Consider the following 19,741-nt stretch of genomic DNA (forward strand, 5'->3'; position numbering starts at 1 on the left):
CTCATCCAATGCATTCTGCTTGTTTTGAGGTGTTCATGAACCAGCTCATCCAATGCATTCTGCTTGTTTTGAGGTGTTCATGAACCAGCTCATCCAATGCATTCTGCTTGTTTTGAGGTGTTCATGAACCAGCTCATCCAATGCACTCTGCTTGTTTTGAGGTGTTCATGAACCAGCTCATCCAATGCACTCTGCTTGTTTTGAGGTGTTCATGAACCAGCTCATCCAATGCACTCTGCTTGTTTTGAGGTGTTCATGAACCAGCTCATCCACTGGTGTAATGTAACTGTTTGGGGATTCCTTTAACAGGGCAACGAGAACACAACTGAGCTGTACGACTTTTGATTCCTATCAACAGAAGTGACCCGAAAGGGCAAACATTTTGAGGTCTTTATTTTGAGACATGGCATCAACTCAATGACTTCACAAAGCTGTAAAACTATTTACAAAGTGAAAACTGTCTTCCTCTACAACGCTTTAAAAATGTGCTTTTCTCTTGACGCACACTTTCTCTCGCACACAAACGCATCTATCAGATAAAATATGAATCTTCTGAATACATGTCGTCCGTTACAATATACACATGCATGGCAGTTAAATCAGTTTGAATTGAAGGAACGTGGGGGAAAATCTATAAAGCTGGTCAGGAATAGGATAGAGCTTAATCGGGTATAGACAAGACTAGACTGAACTCGTGTGGAAAGGAATCACAAGTGACTGACCATCACAGGAAGTGTCTGGCCCTGTTCCAATACTTAAATGCATCCTTCCTTGGCCACTGATCAGACCTTACTAGTATTTGAACCTTAACCACCCTGGTCAGTGATTCCTTCAAGGCAAGATGGAAGTTAAGGATTTAAAGTATTGGAACAGGGCCCAGCAGCTCATGTTTAGTTAACATTTAAACCAGTGGATGTCAGCACACGTCCATGTGACGGAGTATTTAGTGTGTGTACAGCTGTACTCTTCCCCCCCTCCCCATGTCAGTTACACATCACAATATAGGATGGTCACGGTAACAAATGGCGTGTGTATACGTAGACCCACAATATGCTACACCGTATAGCCAGTGTGTACATACTAATCAATATAATCGTCTAAGGTAGGCTAGTCTTACAGTGGTCTTGAGGAGCTGGTTCACTAATACACGAGAAGCATTCAGGTTCAGAAAACCAGGCAACAAGATTAAACAACTGAATACTAGTCTGTGTCCTGTCTCTTCACACGATGCTGCTCCATGTGGAGGGGCAGCGATGCAGACGGATCCTAACAGTCTTCATCGTGAATGCCCACTTCTGTTGTAGAACTAAACATCGTCCGGGTAACCGATGCTAAGTAGAGGCTGTGGATTCTAGAATACAGCATTCCTCTAGGTCAAGCAGTGCACATTTTCCCCTAAAGAAACTCTTTCAACAGTAGATACACACACATGGTGAGAGATATACAACCTTCCAGTCCTTGGCCTCTATCTCTCTCTCACAGATAAACAGCATGATTGAATGTCTCTCTCAGTAGTAACGGCTCCTCCTCTCCTCTCAGAAGTCCATGTTAGTGCAATAGAAGCTATGACTCTGGGACATTCACCCACAGGTGAGGCGTCAGGTAGTGGATCCCCATGTTACCTGGTGGTAACAGGTAGATACTTCCCCCATCCTAAGGTTTCACTGAGATCAGGTATTTTCATTCACAGGTTGAATCTGATATCAGGTCAGGTAAATCATCAGGTGTTTCACATATGTCCTTTGGTCTCTCTCGGGGACTTAGGTCTTTTAATCCACAGGTGTGGTTGAGATCTTCAGGTGTGGCCAGCATCATCAGGAGTGGTTGAGATCTTCAGGTGTGGCCAGCATCATCAGGAGTGGTTGAGATCTTCAGGTGTGGCCAGCATCATCAGCAGTGGTTGAGATCTTCAGGTGTGGCCAGCATCATCAGGAGTGGTTGAGATCTTCAGGTGTGGCCAGCAACATCAGGAGTGGTTGAGATCTTCAGGTGTGGCCAGCATCATCAGGAGTGGTTAAGATCTTCAGGTGTGGCCAGCATCATCAGGAGTGGTTGAGATCTTCAGGTGTGGCCAGCATCATCAGGAGTGGTTAAGATCTTCAGGTGTGGCCAGCATCATCAGGAGTGGTTGAGATCTTCAGGTGTGGCCAGCATCATCAGGAGTGGTTGAGATCGTCAGGTGTGGCCAGCATCATCAGCGGTGGTTGAGATCGTCAGGTGTGGCCAGCATCATCAGGTGTGGTTAAGATCTTCAGGTGTGGCCAGCATCATCAGGAGTGGTTGAGATCTTCAGGTGTGGCCAGCATCATCAGGTGTGGCCAGCATCATCAGGAGTGGTTGAGATCTTCAGGTGTGGCCAGCATCATCAGGTGTGGTCAGCATCATCAGGTGTGGTCAGCATCATCAGGTGTGGCCAGCATCATCAGGAGTGGTTGAGATCTTCAGGTGTGGCCAGCATCATCAGGTGTGGTTGAGATCTTCAGGTACAGTCAGCATCAAGTGTGGCCAGCATCATCAGGTGTGGTCAGCATCAGGTGTGTTCAGAATCATCAGGTGTGGTTGAAATCTTCAGGTGTGGCCAGCATCATCAGGTATGACCAGCATCATCAGGTGAGTCTATCAGGTATATTGACCCTCAGGTGTGAACACCCGAGGGTTGTTTAGGGTTCAGGAGCCCCCCCACTCTGAGTAGGGGCCAGGCGGTGTGACCCACCTTCACCAGGTAACGGGACAGGGGTGTACCACCCCCTCCGATGGCGCAGCAGCACCCCCACCCCGCCTCTGCACCTTGGGCTGGGTCAGGAGGAAGAGGAGGAAGGAGAGGGACCAGACCTTGTGTGTCTAAGACTGGTTCTGGATGTGTGTAAGGGGAGTACGGGAGGTGTGGTCCACGAGGTGGGATAGCAGGACATGTGTGTGTGTGCGTAAGGTCGGGCAATGTGTTACCTGGATTGAGTGGAGTGTGTGTGTTAGGGCTGAGGTTTGGAATGCACTGTAACGAGTGCGTGTGAGAGGCCTGATGTATGTTTGTGCACTCACAGTGGGGTCTGGAGAGGTCTGGGGGAGGCCAGTAGAAGTCTATGAGTAAGGGCAGAGACAAGTCTATGGTTGAGTTGGAGGGAGAGGCCAGAAGTGAGGCTGGGTTTGGGGCAGTAGAGATGGTGGTAGTGGTGTTATGGTCGGGGGTAACAGCACCATCTGCGATGGGATCAGGGGCAGTAGGGGTGACGGGGAGGATGAGGTTTGTCGGGTCAAGGCTAATAAGGGTGCATGAGGGGTACGAGGGGGGCTCCTGTGCTGCTGTCAGAGGCTTGTCCCTGAGGCAGAGGAGTCGGGGAGGTAGGTGTTGACCACCCGGTATCCCTGAGCGCGACGGATCATGTCCCGGATCTCCCCGTTGAGCTCCAGCAGCTTGGAACAGATAAGGCTGAGGTCTTGGCGTGACCCAACCAGGGCGATGGTCCCCGTCTGGCCCAGGGTCTGGTGTCGGAAATAGACATTGAGGAGGGTCTGCACCTCGCTCTCTGACCCACCGCCAAACACACCGTTAGGCCACAGCCTCCTGGAAGGGGGGGGGGGGGGGGGGGGGGGGTAGAGGAAGAGAGAAAAGGATCAGTGATCAAAATGAGTATTGTAAAAGTTTTGTGATCTTTCTCAGTCTGTCTTTACACCACTGATGAGGACAGAGTTTTTATTCTCAGCAACATAACAAAATAGTGTGTGTGTGTGTGTGAATGTGTGTCTGAATGTGTGTGTGAATGTCTGTGTGTGACTGTTTGTGTGTGTGTGTGTGTGACTGTTTGTGTGTGTGTGTGAGAATGTGTGTGTGTGTGTGTGTGAATGTCTGTGTGTGTGTGTGTGTGTGTGTGTGTGTGAGAATGTGTGTGTGTGTCTATGCATGCTTGTTTTGTATCTCACCTGCACTCGTGGATGTAGCGTATGGCCTTGCTGAACTCCTGGTTGTTGAGGCACTCCAGGATGGCCTGTATGGCTGCCTCGGGGGAGCTGAAGTTGGGCAGGGCGGCAGAGGCCTGGGTCTGGGTGTGGGCCAGGTGTGTGTGTTCCAGGTTGCTAGCCACCGCTGCCTCTGCTGCTCTTAGACTGGTCTTTAGGTCACTCAGCTCTCGAGACATGTTAAGCAGCTACAGAGGGGAGAGAGGAAGGGAGAGGGGGGAGGGAGGGATGAGGGATGGAGGGAGAGAGGAAGGGAGAGAGGGAGGGAGAGAGGAAGGGAGAGGGGGAGGGAGGGGTGGAGGGAGGTGGAGGGAGGGAGGGAGGGAGAGAGAGGGAGGGAGAGAGGAAGGGAGAGGGGGGATGGAGAGGTGGAGGGAGAATGGGAGCGAGATGGAGAGGTGGAGAGAGATGGAGAGAGAGGGAGGGAGGCAGGGAGAGAGAGGAAGGGAGGCAGGGAGAGATGGAGGGAGGGGAGAGTAAGGGAAGGGGTAGAGAGGGGGCGAGAGGGAGGGAGAGACAGATGGGAGAGGGAGGGGGGACGTGTAGAGAGAGGGAGGGAGAGAGAGGGAGATGAGTGTGTGCCCATATATATGACTTTTGTGAAAACAAATCAACGGATCAACGTAAAGAGAGGAAGAAATGAAAAAAAAAAGCTAAAATAATCTCTTGATTCATCTTCAACAGGTACACAACAGCTAACAAAGCTGACTAACAAAATACATTGAGTGTGTGTTTGTCTGTTTATAGAATTGTCTCTAGGTCGCTTCTGAAGCATCCAATCGCAGTCCTTCTCTTACCTCAGGCACAGCGCTGACAGCATGGACCTGTCCAATCAGCTTGCAGTAGGACTGGAAGAGGAGGAGCAGCTGGAAGTGAAGCTTGTAGAGACGCTGACACAGCTCCAGTTGCTGAGAGGAGAGAGAGGACGGATTTATACAGTACAGTACAGTACAGGACACACATACAATCCTCAACCTGAGCCATCTAAATCAATTCATACATTGTATTGTTGTGTTGGTTATATTGGCCGCAGTAGAATCAGCAGTTACTGAAAAGGAACACTAAAGGGTGAAGTGAGAAAACATAGTAGATCATATTAAATAATAGTAGATCCTATTAAATCATAGTAGATCATAGTAGATCATAGTAGATCATATTAAATAATAGTAGATCATAGTAGATCCTATTAAATAATAGTAGGTCATATTAAATAATAGTAGATCATAGTAGATCCTATTAAATAATAGTAGGTCATATTAAATAATAGTAGATCCTATTAAATCATAGTAGATCATAGTAGATCATTGTAGATCATATTAAATAATAGTAGATCATAGTAGATCCTATTAAATAATAGTAGATCATAGTAGATCCTATTAAATCATAGTAGATAATAGTAGATCCTATTAAATCATAGTAGATCCTATTAAATAATAGTAGGTCATATTAAATAATAGTAGATCATATTAAATCATAGTAGATCATAGTAAATAATAGTAGATCATATTAAATAATAGTAGATCCTATTAAATCATAGTAGATCATATTAAATTAAAGTAGATAATAGTAGATCCTATTAAATAATAGTAGGTCATATTAAATAATAGTAGATCATATTAAATCATAGTAGATCATAGTAAATAATAGTAGATCATATTAAATCATAGTAGATCATATTAAATTAAAGTAGATAATAGTAGATCCTATTAAATCATAGTAGATCATAATAAATCATAGTAGATCATATTAAATTAAAGTAGATAATAGTAGATCCTATTAAATCATCGTAGATCATATTAAATCATAGTAGATCATAGTAGATCCTATTAAATCATAGTGGATCATATTAAATCATAGTAGATCATAGTAGATCCTATTACATCATAGTAGATCATATTAAATAATAGTAGATCATAGTAGATCCTATTAAATCATAGTAGATCCTATTAAATCATAGTAGATCCTATTAAATCATAGTAGATCCTATTAAATAATAGTAGATCCCTTTTAAATAATAGTAGATCATAGTAGATCCTATTAAATCATAGTAGATCATATAAGATCCTATTCAATCATAGTAGATCATAGTAGATCCTATTAAATCATAGTAGATCCTATTAAATCATAGTAGATCATAGTAGATCCTATTAAATAATAGTAGATCCCTTTTAAATAATAGTAGATCATAGTAGATCATAGAAGATCCTATTCAATCATAGTAGATCATAGTAGATCCTATTAAATCATAGTAGATCCTATTAAATCATAGTAGATCATAGTAGATAGGACTTAGTAAAGGACTTAGTAAAAGACTTACTGCCAGAGATTCCATTTGCTACACAGCGAGAGAGCATGTTACGAGGCGAAAGAGAGAGAGGGAGGCGAGAAACACACATCAATCAAACACATGCAGTAGAGTAGAGTATAGCACAGCATAGTATAGTTTAGTGCACTGTAGCATAGTGGGTAGTATAGCATGTAGTAGAGTATAGTATTGTGTATAATATAGTATAGTGTTGTGTATAGTATAGTATGTAGTATAGTATAGTGTGCAGTAGAGTATAGTGCATGGCATGGTGCATAGTATAGTGTATTATATAGTATAGTGCATAGTATAGTGCAGTGTATAGTGTAGTGTATAGTATAATTCAATCCTTTTTGTTTCAATATGAACCCTTTTCTTTTACAGGTTCATATGTTTCGGCCTGGTCCCAGATCTGTGTGCAGTAGAGTATAGTGATTAGTATAATATATAGTATACTGTATAGTATACAGTATAGCATCGTATATACTATGGTGTATAGTATAGTGTGTAGTAGAGTATAGTGCATTGCAGTATAGTAGTGTATTGTGTATAGTATAGAGTGTAGTATAGTGCAGTGTGTGGTATAGTGCATAGTATATAGTATAGTGCATAGTATAGTATAGTGGAGCATAGTGTATATTGTATAGTGTATAGTATAGTGTATATTACATAGTATAGTGTATAGTATAGTGTATAGTATAGTGTATAGTGTATAGTATATAGCACATAGTATAGTAGGGCATAGTGTATAGTATAATGTATAGTGTATAGTATAGTGTATATTACATAGTATAGTGTATAGTATAGTGTATATTACATAGTATAGTGTATAGTATAGTGTATAGTGTATAGTATAGAGTGTAGTATAGGGCATAGTGTATAGTATAATGTATAGTGTATAGTATAGTATTGTGTAGTAGAGCATAGAGTATAGTGTAGTTTATAGCATAGTGTGTAGTAGATTGTAGTATAGTGTACAGCATAGTATAGTGTATGGTATAGGGTATAGTGTATGGTATAGTATTGTATGGTGTAGTAGATCATAGAGTATAGTATAGTGTATAGTGCAGTGTATAGTATATGGTATGGAGTATCGTATAGTATAGAGTACAGTACAGTGTATAGTGCATAGTATAGTGTATAGTATGGCGTATAGTATAGTGTACAGTATAGTATAGTGTATAGTATAGTGTACAGTATAGTATAGTGTATATTACATAGTATAGTGTATAGTATAGTGTATAGTGTATAGTATAGTGTACAGTATAGTATAGTGTATAGTATAGTGTATATTACATAGTATAGTGTATAGTATAGTGTATAGTGTATAGTATAGTGCATAGTATAGTATAGAGTACAGTACAGTGTATAGTGCATAGTATAGTGTATAGTATGGTGTATAGTATAGTGTACAGTATAGTATAGTGTACAGTATAGTATAGTGTATATTATACAGTATAGCATAGTGTATAGTATAGAGTATAGCATAGTGCATGGTATCGAGAATAGTATAGAGTATAGTGCACAGTATAGCACAGCGTGTAGTAGAGTATAGTATAGTACATAGTATAGTGGGTGGTATAGTGTGCAGTAGACTATATTATAGTGTATAATATAGTATGGTGTATAGTATAGTGTGTGGTATAGTGCAGTATAGTACATTATAATGTATAGTATAAGTCTGTAATATACTATCATGTAGTGAAGTGCAGTGTATAGTCTAGTGTGTAGTACAGTATAGTGTATAGTATAGTGTGTAGTAGAGTATCGTACGGTGTATGGTGTAGTGTATAGTATAGTACAGTGTGTATAGTGGCGTGTATAGTATAGTGTGTAGTAGAGTATAGTATGGTGTAGTGTATAGTATAGTACAGTGTGTATAGTATAGTGTGTAGTAGAGTATAGTATGGTGTAGTGTATAATATAGTACAGTGTGTATAGTATAGTGTGTAGTAGAGTATAGTATATAGTGTGTAGTATAGTATAGTGTATAGTATAGTGTATAGTGTGCAGTGTATAGTATAGTATATAGTACATAGTATGGAGTATATTATAGTATGTAGTATACTGTATAGTGTATATTTTAGGGCGGCAGGGTAGCCTAGTGGTTAGAGCATTGGGCTAGTAACCGGTTGCAAATTCAAATCCCTGTGCTGACAAGGTACAAATCTGTCGTTCTGCCCCTGAACAGGCAGTTAACCCACTGTTTCCGTCATTGGAAATAAGAATTTGTTCTTAACTGACTTGCCTAAATAAAGGTAAAAATAAATAAATAGTGTGTGTTATAGTCTAGTTTATAGCAGATTATGTAGATTACGGTATGGAGTACCGTACAGTCTGTAATACAACTGTAGCACTGTAGCGTCAGGGGATCTGACAACTTTTCTAAATGTCCCCCTACACAAGGACATTACACCTAGAGAGAGAGGAGTGTGTGATCAGTGTATTGTTTTAAACTACAGTGAGCGTGTTGTCAAGGGGATTTATTGATTCCTTACCTTCTCCTCTGAGTCTCCTGGCTGACAGGTAATCACGCCATCGCCAGGGCATCTGGGAAACGTGTCCTTACAGTTCCTCAGCCACTGGAAACGAAGAAGAGAAAGTGAAAAGGATGGGAAGAGAGAAAAAAAAAGAGAGAGGGGAGGAGTGTTACTTATCAGGGCTTGTTAGACTGGGCTAGCGGGTCAAAATCTCATCTAACAGACTGTAGCGTACATTCTAGGCTTTTCTGTCAAGTACAACTGTAGCACTGTAGCGTCAGGGGATCTGAAAACTTTTCTAAATGTACTGTAACGGGCCTCATTGCCAAAATCCTGAAGTATCCTTTTAAGTCACTACTACCCATAACGGTAATGACTTTGATCTGTAAAGCTCTTTTCTCAAACCCAAGGTGCTACAGATAACCCTATGATAAGGAGACACTGTAGTGTTATCAAACCCAAGGTGCTACAGATAACCCTATGATAACACTACAGTGTCTCCTTATCATAGGGTTATCTGTAGCACCTTGGGTTTGATAACACGACAGTGTCTCCTTATCATAGAGTTATCTGTAGCACCTTGGGTTTGATAACACTACAGTGTCTCCTTATCATAGGGTTATCTGTAGCACCTTGGGTTTGATAACACTACAGTGTCTCCTTATCATAGGGTTATCTGTAGCACCTTGGGTTTGATAACACGACAGTGTCTCCTTATCATAGGGTTATCTGTAGCACCTTGGGTTTGATAACACTACAGTGTCTCCTTATCATAGGGTTATCTGTAGCACCTTGGGTTTGATAACACGACAGTGTCTCCTTATCATAGGGTTATCTGTAGCACCTTGGGTTTGATAACACGACAGTGTCTCCTTATCATAGGGTTATCTGTAGCACCTTGGGTTTGATAACACTACAGTGTCTCCTTATCATAGGGTTATCTGTAGCACCTTGGGTTTGATAACACTACAGTGTCTCCTTATCATAGGGTTATCTGTAGCACCTTGGGTTTGATAACACTACAGTGTCTCCTTATCATAGGGTTATCTGTAGCACCTTGGGTTTGAGAACACGACAGTGTCTCCTTATCATAGGGTTATCTGTAGCACCTTGGGTTTGATAACACTACAGTGTCTCCTTATCATAGGGTTATCTGTAGCACCTTGGGTTTGATAACACGACAGTGTCTCCTTATCATAGGGTTATCTGTAGCACCTTGGGTTTGATAACACTACAGTGTCTCCTTATCATAGGGTTATCTGTAGCACCTTGGGTTTGATAACACTACAGTGTCTCCTTATCATAGGGTTATCTGTAGCACCTTGGGTTTGATAACACGACAGTGTCTCCTTATCATAGGGTTATCTGTAGCACCTTGGGTTTGATAACACGACAGTGTCTCCTTATCATAGGGTTATCTGTAGCACCTTGGGTTTGATAACACTACAGTGTCTCCTTATCATAGGGTTATCTGTAGCACCTTGGGTTTGATAACACTACAGTGTCTCCTTATCATAGGGTTATCTGTAGCACCTTGGGTTTGAGAACACGACAGTGTCTCCTTATCATAGGGTTATCTGTAGCACCTTGGGTTTGATAACACTACAGTGTCTCCTTATCATAGGGTTATCTGTAGCACCTTGGGTTTGAGAACACGACAGTGTCTCCTTATCATAGGGTTATCTGTAGCACCTTGGGTTTGAGAACACGACAGTGTCTCCTTATCATAGGGTTATCTGTAGCACCTTGGGTTTGATAACACTACAGTGTCTCCTTATCATAGGGTTATCTGTAGCACCTTGGGTTTGAGAACACGACAGTGTCTCCTTATCATAGGGTTATCTGTAGCACCTTGGGTTTGATAACACTACAGTGTCTCCTTATCATAGGGTTATCTGTAGCACCTTGGGTTTGATAACACTACAGTGTCTCCTTATCATAGGGTTATCTGTAGCACCTTGGGTTTGATAACACTACAGTGTCTCCTTATCATAGGGTTATCTGTAGCACCTTGGGTTTGATAACACTACAGTGTCTCCGTATCATAGGGTTATCTGTAGCACCTTGGGTTTGATAACACTACAGTGTCTCCTTATCATAGGGTTATCTGTAGCACCTTGGGTTTGATAACACTACAGTGTCTCCTTATCATAGGGTTATCTGTAGCACCTTGGGTTTGATAACACTACAGTGTCTCCTTATCATAGGGTTATCTGTAGCACCTTGGGTTTGATAACACTACAGTGTCTCCTTATCATAGGGTTATCTGTAGCACCTTGGGTTTGATAACACTACAGTGTCTCCTTATCATAGGGTTATCTGTAGCACCTTGGGTTTGATAACACTACAGTGTCTCCTTATCATAGGGTTATCTGTAGCACCTTGGGTTTGATAACACTACAGTGTCTCCTTATCATAGGGTTATCTGTAGCACCTTGGGTTTGATAACACTACAGTGTCTCCTTATCATAGGGTTATCTGTAGCACCTTGGGTTTGATAACACTACAGTGTCTCCTTATCATAGGGTTATCTGTAGCACCTTGGGTTTGATAACACTACAGTGTCTCCTTATCATAGGGTTATCTGTAGCACCTTGGGTTTGATAACACTACAGTGTCTCCTTATCATAGGGTTATCTGTAGCACCTTGGGTTTGATAACACGACAGTGTCTCCTTATCATAGGGTTATCTGTAGCACCTTGGGTTTGATAACACTACAGTGTCTCCTTATCATAGGGTTATCTGTAGCACCTTGGGTTTGATAACACTACAGTGTCTCCTTATCATAGGGTTATCTGTAGCACCTTGGGTTTGATAACACTACAGTGTCTCCTTATCATAGGGTTATCTGTAGCACCTTGGGTTTGATAACACTACAGTGTCTCCTTATCATAGGGTTATCTGTAGCACCTTGGGTTTGAGAAAAGAGCTTTACAGATCAAAGTCATTACCGTTATGGGTAGTAGTGACTTAAAAGGATACTTCAGGATTTTGGCAATGAGGCCCGTTACAGTACATTTAGAAAACATTTCAGATCCCCTGACTTTTTCCACATTTTGTTACGTTACAGCCTTATTCTAAAATATATATTTTTTAAAATCCTCATCAATCTACACACAATACCCCATAATGACATCACAATACCCCATAATGACATCACAATACCCCATAATGACATCACAATACCCCATAATGACATCACAATACCCCATAATGACATCACAATACCCCATAATGACATCACAGTACCCCATAATGACAAAGCAAAAACTGGTGTTAGGACATTTTTGCAATTGTATTCAAAATAAAAAACAGAAATACCTTATTCAGTATTCAGACCCTTTACTATGAGACTCGAAAATTGAGCTTAGATGTTTCTACCACTTGATTGGAGTCCACCTGTGGTAAATTCAACTGATTGGACATGATTTGGAAAGGAACACATCTGTCTATATTAGGTCCCTACAGTCGACAGTGCATGTCAGAGCAAAAAATCAAGTCATGACATTGAAGGAATTGTCCGTAGAGCTCTGAGACAGGATTGTGTCGAGGCACAGATCTGGGGATGGGTAACAAAAAATGTCTGCAGCATTGAAGGTCCCCAAAAACACAGTGGCCTCTATCACTATTAAATGGAAGAAGTTTGGAACAACCAAGACTCTTCCTAGAGCTGTCCGCCAAGGCCAAACTGAGCAATCAGGGGAGAAGGGAGGAGACCAAGAACCCAATGGTCACTCTGACAGAGCTCCAGAGTTCCTCTGTGGAGATGGGAGAACCTTCCAGAAAGACAACCATCTCTGCAGCACTCCACCAATCAGGCCTTTATGGTAGAGTGGACAGACGGAAGCCACTCCTCAGTAAAAGGCTTGGAGTTTGTCAAAAGGCACCTAAAGGACTATGTCCATGAGAAACAAGATTCTCTGGTCTGATGAAACCAAGATTGAACTCTTTGACCTGAATGCCAAGCGTCCTGTCTGGAGGAAACCTAGCACCATCCTTACGGTGAAGCATGGTGGTGGCAGCATCTTGCTGTGGGGATGTTTTTCAGCAGCAGGGACTGGGAGACTAGTCAGGATCGAGGGAAAGATGAACGGAGCAAAGTACAGAGAGAGATCCTTGATGAAAACCTGCTCCAGAGCGCTCAGGACCTCAGACTAGGGCGAATGTTCACCTTCCAACAGGACAACGACCCTAAGCACACAGCCACGACAATGCAGAAGTGGCTTCGGGACAAGTCTCTGAATGTCCTTGAGTGGCCCTCTCGAGATATCTGAAAATAGCTGTGCAGCGACGCTCCCCATCCAACCTGACAGAGCTTGAGAGGATCTGCAGAGAAGAATGGGAGAAGCTCTGCAAATACAGGTGTGCCAAGCTAGTAGCATCATACCCAAAAAGACTCGAGGCTGTAATTGCTGCACAAGGCACTTCAACAAAGTACTGAGTAAAGGGTCTGAATACTTATGTGAATGTGATAATTCCGTTTTATAATTTTTATAAATTTGCCAAAATATCTAATAACCTGTTGTTGCTTTGTCATTGTGGGGTATTGTGATGTCATTATGGGGTATTGTGATGTCATTATGGGGTACTGTGATGTCATTATGGGGTATTGTGATGTCATTATGGAGTATTGTGTGTAGATTGATGAGGGAAAAAAACAATTGAATACATTTTAGAATAAGGCTGTAACGTAACAAAATGTGGAAAAAGTCAAGGGGTCTGAATACTTTCCGAATGCACTGTATCTACTTCCCCAGAGTCAAATGAACTTGTGGAAACCATTTTTATGTCTCTGTGTGTAGTATGAAGGAAGTTACAGGTAGTTTCATGAGCCAATGCTAACTGAGCGTTAGCACAATGACTGGAAGTCTATGGGTATCTACTAGCATTAGCATAAAAATGGTCTCCACAAGTTCATCTGACTCTGGGGAATTAGATAAAGGTCATCATTGCCAGATCAATCAAAGTCAGTATCTTTATGGGTTGTAATGTCTAAACAGATCATATTCAGTATCGTTATGGGTGGTAGTGTCTTACTGAGACAGCGGCCTCTTCTCTGTTGTTGTAGGTGTCCAGATACTCCTGCAGCTCCAACACACTGAACTTCATCTTCTCTAGTAAACCATAGGAGATGATCTGGAGTGAGGGAACAGAAGAGGAGAAGAGGAGGGGAGTAGTGGAGAAGGATAGGAGAGGCAGGAGGAGAGGAGAGCAGAGGGGAGAAAAGGATAGGAGAGGTAGGAGGAGAGGAGAAGGATAGGAAAGAGGCGGGAGGAGAGGAGAGGCGAGAGATAGGAGAGGCAGGAGGAGAGGAGAGGAGAAAGAGTGGAGAGAAGGAGAGAAGGAGAGGAGAGGCGGGAGGAGAGGGATAGGAAAGGAGAGGAGAAGAGGATAGGAAAGTCGGGAGGAGAGGCGGGAGCAGAGGAGAAGGATAGGAGAGGAGGAGAGGATAGGAGAGGAGGGTAGAGGCGGGAGGAGAGGAGAACGAGAAAGAGAGGTGTAAGATGCAGGAGGAGAGGAGAGGCGGGAGGAGAAGGAGAAAGAGAGGTGTAAGATGCAGGAGGAGAGTAGAGGCGGGAGGAGAGGAGAAGGAGAAAGAGAGGTGTAAGATGCAGGAGGAGAGGAGAAGGAGAAAGAGAGATGTAAGATGCAGGAGGAGAGGCGGGAGGAGAGGAGAAGGAGAAAGAGAGGTGTAAGATGCAGGAGGAGAGGCGGGAGGAGAGGAGAAGGAGAAAGAGAGGTGTAAGATGCAGGAGGAGAGTAGAGGCGGGAGGAGAGGAGAAGGAGAAAGAGAGGTGTAAGATGTAGGAGGAGAGGAGAAGGAGAAAGAGAGGTGTAAGATGTAGGAGGAGAGGAGAAGGAGAAAGAGAGGTGTAAGATGCAGGAGGAGAGGAGAAAGAGAAAGAGAGGTGTAAGATGTAGGAGGAGAGGCGGGAGGGAAAGAGTTAAATATATAAGAAGTTGTTCATGTATCAACTAGAGTTCTCACCATACCAGAATTTAGACTTAAATACCAATACCAGGTTTAGTATCAGGATTCTCCATACCGTCACCATACTCAATACCAAAACAATACCATGGTAAAAGAGAAGACATTAACCAGTCAGAGAACGGCAGTTGATGCAGACAGATACAATTTTGAGTTCAATATCATTTGATAAAAAAAAAAATTACATCAACATTTTTTCAGACAGCCATGTATGCATTAACGAATAAATTATACAATCATACAACTAATTCGACTTTGTTTTGTTTTTAACAATCTAACTACATAACAACATAATGGTAATCATTTTACAGATAGAGGCGTTGTCGTGCCCTCTTCACGACCGTGTTGGTGTGTGTGGGCCAGGAAAATTCCGTAGTGATGTGGACACTGAGGAACTTGGAGCTCCCGACCCCTCTCCACTACAGCCCCTTCGACGTGGTTGGGGTCGTGCCCTAACCCTTAAAGAGTTATAGTCTGTATGGACTTTGTTTTGCGAACAAGAAAAACGGTGTCAACATTTCTACATGCCGTGTAGCATTACTCAAATGTGGGGCTCTAACATGATGCAGCCCAGACTCCCAGCCCAGACTCCCAGCCCAGACTCCCAGTCCAGACTCCCAGTCCAGACTCCCAGTCCTGACTCCCACTCCAGACTCCCAGTCCAGACTCCCAGCCCAGACTCCCAGCCCAGACTCCCAGTCCAGACTCCCAGCCCAGACTCCGAATCCAGACTCCCAGCCCAGACTCCAGCGCAGACTGCCAGCCCAGACTCCCAGCCCAGACTCCCAGTCCAGACTCCCAGCCCAGACTCCCAGTCCAGACTCCCAGTCCAGAAGCCCAGTGGAGACTCCCAATCCAGACTCCCAGCCCAGACTCCCAGCCCAGACTCCCAGTCCAGACTCCCAGCCCAGAAGCCCAGTGCAGACTCCCAATCCAGACTCCCAGCCCAGACTCCAAATCCAGACTCCCAATCCAGACTCCCAGTCCAGACTCCCAATCCAGACTCCCAATCCAGACTCCCAGTCCAGACTCCCAATCCAGACTCTTAGTGCAGACACCCAGCCCAGACTCCCAATCGAGACTCCCAGTCCAGACTCCCAATCCAGACTCCCAATCCAGACTCCCAATCCAGACTCCCAGTCCAGACTCCCAATCCAGACTCCCAATCCAGACTCCCAATCCAGACTCCCAGCCCAGACTCCCAGCCCAGACTCCCAGTCCAGACTCCCAGCCCAGAAGCCCAGTGCAGACTCCCAATCCAGACTCCCAGCCCAGACTCCAAATCCAGACTCCCAATCCAGACTCCCAATCCAGACTCCCAATCCAGACTCCCAGTCCAGACTCCCAATCCAGACTCTTAGTGCAGACACCCAGCCCAGACTCCCAATCCAGACTCCCAATCGAGACTCCCAGTCCAGACTCCCAATCCAGACTCCCAATCCAGACTCCCAATCCAGACTCCCAGTCCAGACTCCCAGCCCAGACTCCAAATCCAGACTCCCAATCCAGACTCCCAGTCCAGACTCCCAATCCAGACTCCCAATCCAGACTCCCAATCCAGACTCCCAGTCCAGACTCCCAATCCAGACTCCCAGTGCAGACACCCAGCCCAGACTCCCAATCCAGACTCCCAATCGAGACTCCCAGTGCAGACTCCCTGCCCAGACTCCCAATCCAGACTTCCAGTCCAGACTAGCAGTGAGTAAGTGGAGCTAACATAATGCAGACCAGACTCCCTGCGGGTAAGTGTAGCTAACATGATGCAGTGCAGACTATCAGTTGATAGGTGGAGCTAACATGATGCAGTGCAGACTATCAGCGGGTAAGAGGAGCTAACATGATGCAGCCCAGACTCCCAATCCAGACTCCCAGCCCAGACTCCCAATCCAGACTCCCAGCCCAGACTCCCAGCCCAGACTCCCAATCCAGACTCCCAGCCCAGACTCCCAGCCCAGACTCCCAGCACAGACTCCCAGCGCAGACTCCCAGCGCAGACTCCCATCCAGATTTCCAGTCCAGACTAGCAGTGGGTAAGTGGAGCTAACATGATGCAGCCCAGACTCCCAGCCCAGACTCCCAATCCAGACTCCCAATCGAGACTCCCAGTGCAGACTCCCAGCCAGACTTCCAGTCCAGACTAGCAGTGGGTAAGTGGAGCTAACATGATGCAGCCCAGACTCCCAGCCCAGACTCCCAGCCCAGACTCCCAGCCCAGACTCCCAGCCCAGACTCCCAGTGGGTAAGTGGAGCTAACATGATGCAGCCCAGAATCCCAGACACCCAGCCAGACTTCCAGTGGGTAAGTGGAGCTAACATGATGCAGCCCAGATTCCCAGCCAGACTCCCAGTGGGTAAGTGGAGCTAACATGATGTAGCCCAGACTCCCAGCCAGACTTCCAGTGGGTAAGTGGAGCTAACATGATGTAGCCCAGACTCCCAGCCAGACTCCCAGTGGGTAAGTGGAGCAGACAGGGTGTGTGCTATAATGGGGGTAGGCAGGCTGTGCTGATAAAGGCTTGATCCATGAGACATTTGACAGAAGAACTGAAAGTAACAAATTATAGTACGAGAAAGTACAGACGTTTTGGTATACCTTGCAACACTAGTACCAACTCAAACCTAAAAGTTTGACATTACTTACTGATTACAATCAATGGAAATTATTGTTTGATATTTCTATGAAAACACCAAATAAATTGCTATATTTTCAGTCATACAAATGCTATGGTTTGAGTCGAGTCAGCCCTACTCACCGTATCAGCGTCTACGTAGAGCGTGGGGCAGTCGGAACACGTTGTCAACATGTCAGATGACCTCACGAACTTTGACCCGATGCCCCTCAGGCCGTCTCCTAGGTAACCAGCGGCGTCACTGGTCAGGGAACAGAACTTAGTCTGGATGTTCTGAGAAGAGAGAGAGAGAGAGAAAGAGAGAGAAAGAAAGAGGAGGAGACATTTAATGTTATATAAAACAGTTACAATGACATCACCCCCAATGACTGTTACACCAATGACTGTTACCCCAATGACTGTTACACCAATGACTGTTACACTGTTACAATGACTGTTACACCAATGCCATCACCCCCAATGACTGCATAGAACTTTCCAGAGTTTGATCAGTTGATTTATTGATTGACTGACTGACTGATCAATCGACTGATTGATTACCTGGAAGAGCGATGAGAAGACGTGGAAAGTATAGACGGCACAGGATCCGTCTGAGTCGGTTACCAGCTGGTTGATATGGCAACGCCATGCCTCCTCAGCGTCGTCACAAACAGTGGGTTGGAACGCAGCCAAGATGGCGGAGAAGAACGGTGAGGGGGGAGGAGGAAAACCAAGGTCCTCTAGGTCATCCACGTCATCACGGAGACTGTCAACACAGTAATGGGAGAGACAAGAATTGGACAGGCACACAGTAAGTTAGACATTGATTTAGGAGTGATATCCCCACTACTCATTGATATAGGAGTGATACAACAACAACTCATTGATATAGGAGTGATAGCTGTCTGCCCAGGTACTGGAACACACACACACATAGCAACCAGAAACCTATATCAATGAGGAGTGGTTGTATCACTCCTCATTGATATAGGAGTGATACAACCACTACTCATTGATATAGGAGTGATACAACCATTACTCATTGATATAGGAGTGATACAACCACTACTCATTGATATAGGAGTGATATAACCACTACTCATTGATATAGGACCTGGGCAGACAGCTAGCAGGGCTCTATAGGTTTCTGGTCCTGGTTGCTATGTGTGTGTGTGTGTTCCAGTACCTGGGCAGACAGCTAGGGTCTAGAAACCCCAGCGGGGGTCTACAGAGCTCCATGCTGTGTCCATGGTGACCGTGGTGTTCCAGGTCCAGAGTGAAGCTCTCCCCCTCCCAACAGTCAGATCCCAGGGCCTGGGGAAGGTCATTCACACTGAGAGACAGGTCAGATCCCAGGCCCTGGGGAAGGTCATTCACACTGAGAGACAGGTCATCGTCCTGGCCCTGGGGAAGGTCGTTTACACTGAGAGACAGGTCATCGTCCTGCCCCTGGGTGTCTTCATCATCACCACCCTGGAGGAGGAGGAGGGGGGGGGGTGGGAGAGAGGTCCAAGGCCTTTGTCTAATTGTGTTTTTGAAGTGTGTGTGTGTGTGTGTGTGTGTGTGTGTGTGTGTGTGTGTGTGTGTGTGTGTGTGTGTGTGTGTGTGTATGTGTGTATACTAACCCGTAGTCCTCCCTGCTCGTCGTGTGGAGGTCCCTGGCTGGTACCTGGTGTGGTGGCGTTGAGGGATTGTGGGTCGGCTGATGTGGTGTCGCACGACGTAGAGAGAGAGTCCGTGTGGTTGGTCTCCTCTGACGGAGAGAGATTAGTCTGCAGGGTAAGGCAACATAAGACATCTCATTTTCTGAAACGAACAATGAATCCTAAATCTACAGGACACCTCAAACCCTGTCCCGAGGACTCAATGTTTCCAAATCCTGGGGTCAGTTTTAAGAATATGGCCGTACTTGGCCGTTTTAGTGATATTCATGTTGTGTTCTGTTGAGGTTGTGCTATGTTCATCTCATGGTCAGTACTAACCAGTTGCGAGTGTAGTTGTGGTGTGTTGAGGTCGTGCTATGTTCATCTCATGGTCAGTACTAACCAGTTGTGAGTGAGACAGACTCTGACTGGTAGAGGACTCTTCTTCCTCTGATGATTGGTCAGAGTCCTGTGGGTCTTCTTGTCCCAGACTGGGGGTGCTGCCTGAGTGTTGACTCTCCTCTAACAGGTCACCAAGCTCTGTGCTGTCCAGAGAACGCCTCCGTACACCCCAGTTAAAGTTATCCACGCTCTCGCCCTGAAAACACACACACACACACACACACACACACACACACACACACACACACACACACACACACACACACACACACAACTTAAGCAGTGCTCCTCTGCAAAACTCATATCTGGCATGCATTTGTTCAAAACGGCACACAAATATCATTTGACTTAAAAGGAT

General features: G+C 44.6%; 1 protein-coding gene across 9 annotated transcripts in view; it reads right to left on the reverse strand.

Annotated features, from left to right (window-relative positions):
• Positions 1-8: 8 nt before the first annotated feature.
• fryb (furry homolog b (Drosophila)) overlaps positions 9-19,741 on the reverse strand; it is a 247,848-nt gene continuing 228,115 nt past the window's right edge. For 7 of the 9 annotated variants that reach the window (XM_036967913.1, XM_036967909.1, XM_036967911.1 and 4 more), the window contains 11 exons: positions 19,385-19,579; positions 18,964-19,110; positions 18,525-18,811; positions 17,900-18,104; positions 17,483-17,632; positions 13,778-13,876; positions 8,758-8,841; positions 6,272-6,289; positions 4,752-4,862; positions 3,919-4,142; positions 9-3,562 (listed from right to left, as the gene is read on the reverse strand). In XM_036967913.1, coding sequence (XP_036823808.1) covers positions 3,304-3,562; positions 3,919-4,142; positions 4,752-4,862; positions 6,272-6,289; positions 8,758-8,841; positions 13,778-13,876; positions 17,483-17,632; positions 17,900-18,104; positions 18,525-18,811; positions 18,964-19,110; positions 19,385-19,579 — 1,779 coding nt within the window. In that variant the 3' untranslated portion in view covers positions 9-3,303. The remainder of the gene's footprint in view (positions 3,563-3,918; positions 4,143-4,751; positions 4,863-6,271; positions 6,290-8,757; positions 8,842-13,777; positions 13,877-17,482; positions 17,633-17,899; positions 18,105-18,524; positions 18,812-18,963; positions 19,111-19,384; positions 19,580-19,741) is intronic. The other 2 variants (XM_036967914.1, XM_036967908.1) reach the window with 1 other exon arrangement.

This window comes from Oncorhynchus mykiss, chromosome Y, assembly GCF_013265735.2.
Source record: "Oncorhynchus mykiss isolate Arlee chromosome Y, USDA_OmykA_1.1, whole genome shotgun sequence".
In the NCBI taxonomy this organism is placed as follows: Eukaryota; Metazoa; Chordata; class Actinopteri; order Salmoniformes; family Salmonidae; genus Oncorhynchus; species Oncorhynchus mykiss.